The sequence below is a fragment of the Spodoptera frugiperda genome, chromosome 27, assembly GCF_023101765.2.
Source record: "Spodoptera frugiperda isolate SF20-4 chromosome 27, AGI-APGP_CSIRO_Sfru_2.0, whole genome shotgun sequence".
Classification (NCBI taxonomy): Eukaryota; Metazoa; Arthropoda; class Insecta; order Lepidoptera; family Noctuidae; genus Spodoptera; species Spodoptera frugiperda.
In genome coordinates this window covers 2165032-2175257 of record NC_064238.1, presented here as the reverse complement: position 1 = coordinate 2175257, position 10226 = coordinate 2165032, and the positions used below count along the sequence as shown (strand labels likewise).

At 33.7% G+C, this 10226-nt stretch overlaps 1 protein-coding gene across 1 annotated transcript; it reads right to left on the bottom strand.

Moving 5' to 3' along the window:
- Positions 1-485: 485 nt before the first annotated feature.
- LOC118263868 (synaptic vesicle glycoprotein 2C-like) lies at positions 486-8587 on the bottom strand. The gene is made up of 12 exons (XM_035576068.2): positions 8546-8587; positions 8152-8246; positions 5492-5579; positions 5103-5264; positions 4569-4731; positions 4048-4169; positions 3622-3866; positions 3056-3219; positions 2635-2770; positions 1916-2199; positions 1230-1357; positions 486-974 (listed from the first exon to the last, which is right to left on the bottom strand). Exons 3-12 carry the CDS (start codon positions 5568-5570, stop codon positions 880-882), a joined length of 1578 nt encoding a protein of 525 aa, XP_035431961.2. The 5' UTR covers positions 5571-5579; positions 8152-8246; positions 8546-8587; the 3' UTR covers positions 486-879.
- Positions 8588-10226: the final 1639 nt, after the last annotated feature.

The window sequence follows — 10226 nt, the reverse complement described above, 5'->3', positions numbered from 1 at the left end:
GAAGTACTGCGAGGGGAACTTATGAATGCTGTTAATTCCTGATTAATTATGTTTTACTTATGTGTAATGTCAGTTCCTTTAATTGGTTGTCTACCGTTGTAACTGTTGAATTAAATAAATAAATCTTACGATCGTTTCCAATTTATTTCACTTACCAAATGTGCTACAATTTCATTAAACATTTATATACAAGACAAGATACGTTATTACATTTTTACTTTCGTTTAGAGACAGGACACCTGTGTAGATGTAGAATGTCTCCAGCACAATGTGGCAGTACGTCACGTAACCCGTTATAACTTCAATATTTCTAATGGCGGCCCATCCAATCGTTCGCAATGCTATTGTTATCGACCGGAGACAATGTCCTTTGTTGCAAGCTTTTCTTTTTTTTTCTCTCTTTTCTATTTCAAAATGTTGTTGGTTTGGTTTTAATAAAGCGTGTTGCTTTTATCATGAGTTGGAGATGTGTAAGAAAATAATAGTTTAATTAAAATAATTAATATATTCACAGTTACCATCAAAAGTTCAATGTGTGCAAGTCACGAGGACATTAAAGTTCTTTTTTCAATTGCAATAGAATACCTACAAAAACAACTTAGAGATTAATTTCTAATGTCTTACTGTATACTCTATACATGACAATATTCTGTCATATGGACATTTTGACTGTGACTGGCTTTTGATGGCTTTTATACAGAACTCTTTACTTCTCTTACACTCCAAGGTAGGGAGGGGGGAACTACCTTCCAACATTACCTCATCATATCATACTCAACAATAAAATCTCTTTTCTAAATAAATCTTCCACTCTACTTTTTCTATCTTCCAATGACCCCCTCTATCATTTCTTTTATCTCCAATCATGTTCTCTTCTCATTAAGGTTCTTGAGTGTCTTTTGGTGCAGTTGCTATTGTTTCAGGAACCTTTTCTTTTTTCATATTTGGGAGTGTAAGGCAGGTTAAGCCGTTTACTGTAATTAAGAAACAAAAAATTGAATACGAAAATGTTCTACTTACGTGGCTTATTTCATTTGAATAGTTCGAAATTTAATGGAATACTACTTCAATACTGTTTAGAAAAAAATGTCATGTGACAAAAGTATTAAGTAAGAGTATGAAATCATGTTGCGCTAACTGGCTTGGAATAAAACAGAAATTAAAAGAAACTTAAAATTGCTAACAATTGAATTTGCACATGTCAAATTGGGAACTAAAGTTATACTCACCAACAAGAAGACCTCCAAATAGATAAAATCCCGCGCCACAATTAATGTCCAGAAATAAACCAATAAGATAGGATCCAACCATCGAACCCGTGCGTCCCGACAACATTGCCAGGCAGACGGCCATACCCCTGTTTACAGGAAAATCAAACTTAATGTAATGTGAATAAAGGTTATAGAGATATTTCTACCTTTGCTAAGCTGTTCCACATTTAACTACATTTAATCTTATAATCTCGTTAAGCGTATTCACATACATAAAAATGCTATAAAACCTTAAATATGATCAAGCCTTGAGTATGTATTACTATTTCTGTTTGGTTATTTTGGTAACTAAAAAAAAATAAGAAGAAGGAAAAATACATTGCCGTGGGGAGATCAGGATTTCTATATTTCAACCGACTTCCAAATAAAGCAGGTTCTTAGTTTGATCTGTATGTGTATCTGTATATGAGTTTGTCCGCGATTATTTCGCGATTGGCTGAATCAATTTTAATGTCGTTTTCATAAAACTGTTTGTTCAGTTTAGTAAGGTTACCGTAGGTACTTACCGACTTTATTATTAATCTACTTTACGGAAAATTTCTCAATCGTAACATGGACCCTGGAATTATGCCAGTATATAGCAATAGGCTCACCCCTATTACAGTCAGTTACGTGATATGTATATAGAATAAATGTAGACCAACCTATACTTGGTAGGAAACAATTGAACAGCAACAGCGTTAGTCAATCCAACACATGCACCAGACATTTGGAAGATGGCAAACAGTACCACAGCAATTTGCTGGTCATACACCAGATTAGCACTGATGGCACAGATGCCAGTGATGGTCAGGGTCACCACCAAGATGAATTTCTTCCCCACAAAGTCTACTAGGACAGCCACGATGAGGTACATGGAGAAGAATACGAGCCCAACGTAGATTGAACGCTCGAATGTTGAGGTGTAGATTGTATCGTCGCAGATGATCTGCAAAAAAAGATTAAGGGTGTTAATTTTAGTAGAGTGTCTTTTTGGAAGATTTTTGTTGAAATATTAAGTTAATTGAGTAAAGGTAATACCAGAATGATCGAGAATCCCAATCAAATGTGTGTGTGTGTTTGAAATGTGTTTATCAAGGATGTGTAAAGACTGTTTTTTTATGGAATAGGGGGTCAAACGAGCAGATAGGTCACCTGATGGTAAGCGATCAGCGCCGTCCATGGACACCCGCAACACCAGAGGAGTCACAGGTGCATTGCTGATAATTATTATTTGTCACTTACTTTATAATTTTTCACTGCATTAATGCGTAGATTGTTCAGATAATTGCGCAGCCATTGCATCATTGCATCAACCTTATGGTAAGTCAAAATAAAAAGTAGTTATGTTAAATAACACATAGTAATGATTACTTATACTGACCGTAGTATTGTTGAGAGCATCAGCAGCTGCTTTGTTTCGAGTCAACTCAATGACGTCACAAATTTTCATATTAACGCTCTCCTGGCTGCCTAGCGCATTCAGAATAGTTGGGAACCAGATGTAGAAGCCGTTTGTTCTGAAACAGTATAAAAAAATAGTAAGAAGATGGTGAACGAGTCATCCCTACTTACAGAAACAAGTTTCATCTCTACACAATCATACTTATCACATTCTGTTATGGACCTCTTATGTGTGGGAGCGACCTTTACAAAATCCCAATTACAGGCAGTATGCCTGTATAAAGATGAGGTTAACACGTTTGAAATCAAGAATGAAAAAGGCACAACTACTTAATTGATTGGCATCATAAAAATATAGTACAATCATAGCCTAGTATAGATCATAGATAGTAGATACTTACGCAGAAAATACTCCAAATTGCACGAAGCAGGTGAGACAGATCCAGGGAAGGAGTGGTGGTTTGAAGATTGGTAAAGTTTGTTCCTTCATAGAAGACAATACGCCGGTTATACCTCTGCCTTTGTTCGAGTTTGTGACCTGATTCTCTGCAATCAGTGACTTCACCTTTAAGGAAAAGGTAATAAAATTCATATTAATTAGTCTCTCATAGTCTTTGCGCCACTATAATACATTTTAATTGATAAAACCAGTCTTAGTTGTGGAAAGTAATAAGCAGTATTGTGTTGTGATTTCAATTTAAACTCCATTCGGAACTTCTTTGACGTAAATACGAAATTCTATTTTTAACATTGAAGATAGATTTATGAATAGCTCTATAAAACAATTGAAATGATTAATTCCTAAATTCCTCAGTAATAAATTAACCAACTTTGGAACTCACAATAGCCTTAGATTCTAAAAATATTATACGGGTGCCAGTACCATTATTAGGGCAGAATTTGGAAATATACCCAATTAAAAAAGGGTTGATTGGGATAGTACTCATTGTGATATATATTTACTTACAATAAAACTATCCTTAGGCTTGAAGTTATTGGCTGCATAGATTATTCTCAATACTTCCAAACACTCTTCGTGGCGACCGCTAGAATAGAGGAACTTAGGACTTTCTGGAGCAAAGAAGAGAAAGATTGTGGCGAGGGCAAACGGAATGGTGCAAGCCACTACCAACAGCCTCCAGGGCCGGTAGTAAATGTCCAAGAATTCCAAGTAGAAGGAGAAGTTTTGTGGTAGAATCAGCCAGGACAGACCTGAAATGGAAACACATTGATTCAGTAAAAATTAGTACCTTATTGTATTAAAGTAAAATATTAACTTAAATTAATGATTATGGAAAAGGAACAGCCAAGCTATTGGATCTCTGAGATGCCAAGTATTGGAACTTTGTCAGTCTCAGTAAAATACAAAATGTAGATACAATTTTATACTCACATGGTAAGACTATCGTGCCAATGCCAATGAAAGCTGACCCTAAAGTGACCATCTTGTCTCTATGACGTAGATTATGAAACTCTCCAAGAAAAGTATACACTACTGCGGAAGGACCTGTCATACTGAAAATAAAAGAAAATAAGTTTAAGAAAATTGTACACTGGGTCCTGTAAAAACAGCATATAAATAGGAGTAATAATAAAGAAGCAGTTAAGAAACATCACTGCAAAATATCAACACAACAAAACTTCTTAAACCCGTAATTAAGCAAACAACGGCCTCTAATTACCGTTCTTCCCAATCCCCGATTCCCCAAAAATCATTAAATTCCTAACCCCAAAAGGCCGGCAACGCAGTTATAATGCCTCTGGTATTTCGGATGTCCGTGGCGACGATTGCTTACCATCAGGTGATCCGACTACTCGTTTACCAGCTTATAGCATAAAAAAATAATCAAAACAAGAAGATATTTGAAAACAAAGCGCGATAAGAAAAAATATTTTGATAATTTTAATACTTACAAAATAGCTGAAACAAATTGTAATACAGCAAACGATGTAAGGTTTGGTGCAAAACTAGATATTGCACTTATGATCACAGCCAGAAACATAGAACCAAGCATGGCTGTCCTTCTACCTTTAGTATCAGCTAACCATCCCCAGAAATATGACGTTAGTATTATGGCTGAAAAAAAAATAATAAAAAAGTTAGTTGTTTTTTTAAATGTTCCTTTAGGTATTTAGCGTGGCATGTAAGGGTATTTATATCCTAGTAATAATTGTAGTTTTATTATCCGACGAATCTGGGCATGAGTAATCAGATCTTAATTTTAAAAAATAATAAGATTACAAATATCTAAAATTCAGGTGGGAAGCTTGTTGATTGATGCCGTTTTCTTCTCCGTGTGAAAAGTGGCCCTTTCTTAGCAGTGAAAGAGTAGAGTTACACACTGATAATGAAACTCCGAGAGAGACGAGTAAGGATCAATTATGAGTTTATACGGTACAAATAGAAATGATATTGTACTCCTTTACTATTTCAATCTACTTTTTTACCTGTAAACGGCAATGCTGACAACCATCCTTTCTGTTGCGTTGTGAGCTCCAAATCACATTGCGCTGCGGGTATCACGTACCCCAGTACTAGGCAATGCATGATCATTCCCATCAGTATCAGACCAGACATCAGCATGTGTATGATGTTGTAGATGCCAAACCCTTAGAGGAAGAAGAGGTATTGTTAGTTCTATGTCAATAGTGTACAGTGCGTTTTTATTTGTTTCAAATAGCTATGTAGTTTTTCATCTATCCATTGCTTTACATGCACATGTAAAGCACTTAGGTATATATTTTTATAATATTTACATAATTTAAAACGAGTAAGAATATTGCTATCATCTCTTTGGAAGTTTATTGTTTATATAATTATAATTTGAATTCATTACCTGACAGCAGCATAGCTTCGTCGAGTGTTGCTGCTGTTTTATCATTTTTATGGTTTGCGTTATCCATGGCGTCACCCATGTTTGTCACCTAAAATATTAAAAAAATGTTAGAATATTTTTAGGTTAAATTAACTTTTCATTTACGAGAAATCGTACAACAATATTGTTACGTATATTAATTGATTCGGTATTAGGGTACTTTTCCACAAGAGTTGTGCTATGTTGTGCTATGTTGGTTGAGTATGAGATGTGCTACGAAGCTGGGCGAGGAAGATGCGCAGGTCGGTATGCGATGTATCGATAGTAGCGAAGCCATCCATAGCACACATCTATAGCACGCATCTTTTCATATAAAAAACATGTTTGTTGTAAAAGCACCCTTAATTAGTCAGGCCAGTATATTTACGAAAGCTGAACGGATATGAAAAAGATGTACCTATAGATACCCGTTCCAGTGGCACAATTATTACTCTTATATATTGTTATAAAAGATAAGCCCAGAGATTGACACTGAACTCAATATACTATCCTATTAACACTTCTTCAATGATTGTCCATTAAGTGGTCAATAAATAAATAAATATCCAATACCTTGTACAACCTGATCATCGAATTCTCAACACTCGCACTAATCATTCAATCAAATGGCGATAACAGTCAGAGTATAAAATGGAAAGAAAAACATAATATATGGCCTGGAATTTTTACACTTTACAATTTTTCAACATTCTATTTTTGTTATAAAAATACAACTTACAATAAAAAAATAACCGACTTTACTAAATATTATATATTTATTCTATTCTTCCATTCATATTCTTTTATTCCATTTTTAAATAAATATGTAATATTCAGTAAAGTCGGTTCCTTTTTATTGTAAACTGTATTTTTATCACAAAAATAGAATGTTTGAATGAAACCTAACGCTCAGATAAAATTGGCAGGTGATAAAAAAACATGCGGTTATAGCTTGTTGTATGTTATTAAAAAAATATTATTAAAAAAATCTTATCTAAATATCTACTCACAGTACTCAACAAATCATTGTTTATTAAACACTTCAAACACAACATTTATATACAAGCATATTCAATGCCATATTCAATCCATTAGTCTCTTTCTGGATGATTACGACGCATGCGTTGACAATATATAAAAAAACTGTTAATATTTATTTTATTTTACACGTTTTGTTTAAACACACATAGATTGGACTAAATACCAAATGTCATTGTTAGCAACTACAGTGTGATGCACAATTATTTAAAAAAGAAAAATAAGAAATCACTAGAAACAAACTGAAGTGTAAAATGTAAACTTTATTACTAAATTAGTTTACAACACTGTAGAGATATTTATAGATTATCGTGAGTAGTTAATTTCTATAATAATTGTCTTTTAATTATTCCAACAGCCTCGGACAGTACTTATAGTCTGCTTACAATGTTCTTTATTGTATCATCTTCATAACTCATTTGAAAGGTAAGACATGGTGAAAGATAAGTACGAGGCTATGCTGGTAGGAAAAACATTTAATTCAAATAAATTAAGTTTAGTTTATAATTGTTTTATTTGTTTGTTTGTTATTTCCCAGGCCATGTACGTATTGTTGTAGTTGATTGTATTGTTTAAGAAAACGTTGCACCAAACTAGGGTTTTCTCCTGTGTCGTGGTTGCGTTTACAAACATACAAATTCACATACACATGACACCCAGACCCGAAACAACAATTTGTGGATCAGAGTTAGTCTGTTGGCGGGAATTGAACCCGCTCTACGTTACTGATTTACAACTATATATAAAGGTACATACCAACATTCACGGTTGTGTAACACTTTATAATGAGAGGATAAAATAAAGAAAACAATATTGTCTCTATTGTTTTAAAATTACGCAATCAACAACCTTACTGCTCAAGCAATAAAGACTAAGAGGATTATTTTCATAATGTTGGTCGTAGGTTTAATTCAATTTCAAAATATATTTTAGTAAACATGTGATGTTTAGACAAATATGATAAGATTGTTATTTTGGTGAAGATATCTTTTTATCGTTTTGTAGATCGTGGTCATAGGCCTTTATTTAGCCGAATAGTTACAAGTACGACTGTGATGCCTTGTTTGCACTACGCTAGTATTTTGGTCAAGTAGCGAGTATTTAATAGCTCTTTCTCCCTTCGATTTTGGGACTGAAGTTGTTGTTACTGGACTGTTACTTCGCTGCTGGATAAAAATACTGACGTAGTGCGAACAAGGTATAACTGCTGTAGTACGTAAGAGTCTTTAGTTCGATTGCTGTGTTAGGTAATTAATTAGCATATAATTGTGTTTCATATAAATATCAACAGCCTATAAGTGGCCTGCTGACCAAAGGTCTCTCCTCACGCGGAGAATGTTTAAGCATTAAATGTGTTTCAGATCTTTTAATTTTGAAATTCTACCCTAATAGTATGAATAGTATTTTACCTGGTGTCTGACGATAGGTTGGCTTAATGTTAAAAGGTTTTGTAACAGGTGTAAATAAAAATACATGTGGATTAAAATAATCTAAAGAAACGAAAACTAAAAATAATCTCGTCTTCCCTATTCTTGAGTGATAATAATATTATTAAAGTAATAAGAAATTTTATTAATTCCTTAAGCTTACAACTAAACAATCACCTCTGTGCTTGCTTGGGCTCAAATGTTCGCCTTGTACCAGCCGCCTCTGATCCCGCACAAGCTCTACGAGAATTACTCGCAGATATCATCATTATCTGAGGAAAATAAGACTAGAATACGTTAATTATAGTGGCAATAGAGTTCAAAATGCCATGAGCAATGATATTTCTTTGAATATTCAATAAGAAATATTTTATTTAAGATTGTGATGATTTATTTATTTAAGAGAATGAAAATTAATTAGGCAAAATCACGAACTGAATTAAATAGTTAGCAAATAAATTGCTTAGGAATATTTCAAAAACCATTGCTCATGGTATTAAAAATAAAAAAAAACAATTGACAGAAAAGAACGAATTTTAAAATTGGAACCAAATGGTATGTAGGTACTCACAAATTTTGAAGGTGATGTAAGTTGGAGGTTTGCTCAGTAACTGAGTCTTAAAAGTACCAGTTATCGGTCTTATATCACCTATCGTCAGTGACGTGATAGCATTGAACTGTAAAAGGTTATCTTTGAGTGAAATGATTCCATATTTATGCTGTAACTGCAAAGTAACCGCTATTGTCTTAGTGTCATGTTGCAAGACTGATTTAATTGTCATTGTTGTGACGTCATACTGTTTATTGTTCACGGGAACATGCTGAGGCAATATTGAGTTTGTTGCTAGTTGCTAATTGACACGGAAACTATACATCGTTGAATAAAACTATAAACTTTAAATAGTTTCCGTATCTATACTAATGTATTTGGATCATTTACTCTTTAGGTATGTGTTAAAAATAATTATTCAATGATAACTACGATTTTACGTATATTGCACGCGAATCTTAAATAAAGTACTTTGTAAGTACTTCTACATGTAAGCAGGTCGATAAAATAGTACAAAATTACTTTTAGCTGTACATTTAAACAGGCTTGTTAAATTATGGATTAGATACAGTAAAAATCACGGATTACTCACGTATATTAATGAAGAAAAGCTCTACTAGTTTCGTGTCACAGAGACTCTTCATCATGAGCAGCGTGTGCAGACGCATATACGTGAGTAAACCGTGATTTTTAGTTAATTTATGTCTCACGATTTCATCTAAATGCTTGTTGGTTTAGGCAATGACAAGTTTTATTCTAACTACATATTTATCTCTAGAGGCTACTAAAGGGTGCTTCAGTTTGATCTAAGACCAACACTAATTAGTCTTTTAGATATAACACTCAAGATAACGTCTTTATTCGCTTAGAAATAAAGAACAATATTGTTAGAAAATAAGAATTCTTCATTTGTCAACAGGTGATAAGGAAGATTAGGTATGTATATCTTGATTGTGTACTTGTGGGGATATGTACGGTACTTGAAATTATACAGTTGGTCCTCTTTGGAGATTACAAGACAGTTTGAAATATTGTGTAATGTACCAAACATTTCCCCACATTGGTTATATTGGCTACTACCTGACATTTCTCAGGTATCATTTAATGATTAATGCTCATTAAATATTCTCTGTGTGAGAAGAGGTCTTTGGTCAGTAGTGACTACTTTATACGCTGTTAATAGGATAGGATAGGAAAGAAACAGATGAAGATATTTTCAGTCTCAAATTACTGGTTGTATGTAAATAGTATGAGCTATTGTAAATTAAAATTTTATTTAGAATCAAATTAACGCAACAAGTAAAATCTACAAATAAATAAATATACAAACAAAATAAATTTAATCCAACAATCTAAACTCAATTCTCACCAGACAAACCATCGAAACACATCTATGACAGTACGCATTGCACGTGTCATATTGTTGCATAAGTTGTAGAATTTTCCGATACACCTCGTATTGAAATTGTTGGTAACTCACACGAAAGGCTAACATGCTCATGACAGAGCAGATAAAGGCTGGTACACGTGACTGGAAGGAAACAAAGAGACCTAGGTAACCTAGGTATGCTAGGTAGGTACCCTATGTTTGATATTCCGCAAGTGCGCGCCGCTGCCGGCGTGTAGTTGCAAACTTTGTAATCGATGTATGGATTATGTACATAGTTTTCTAATACGGTAGCTTTTTGTGAAAGAAAGTACT

What these genes read in the sequence shown, in the direction of transcription:
- LOC118263868 (XM_035576068.2), bottom strand. Translation starts at nt 5,570, where the DNA reads ATGGGTGACGCCATGGATAACGCAAACCATAAAAATGATAAAACAGCA. An exon ending in CGAAGCTATGCTGCTGTCAG is followed by an intron (nt 5,265 to 5,491) that starts GTAATGAATTCA and finishes TCTTCCTCTAAG; the next exon opens with GGTTTGGCATCTACAACATC. An exon ending in GTCAGCATTGCCGTTTACAG is followed by an intron (nt 4,732 to 5,102) that starts GTAAAAAAGTAG and finishes TTTTTTTTTCAG; the next exon opens with CCATAATACTAACGTCATAT.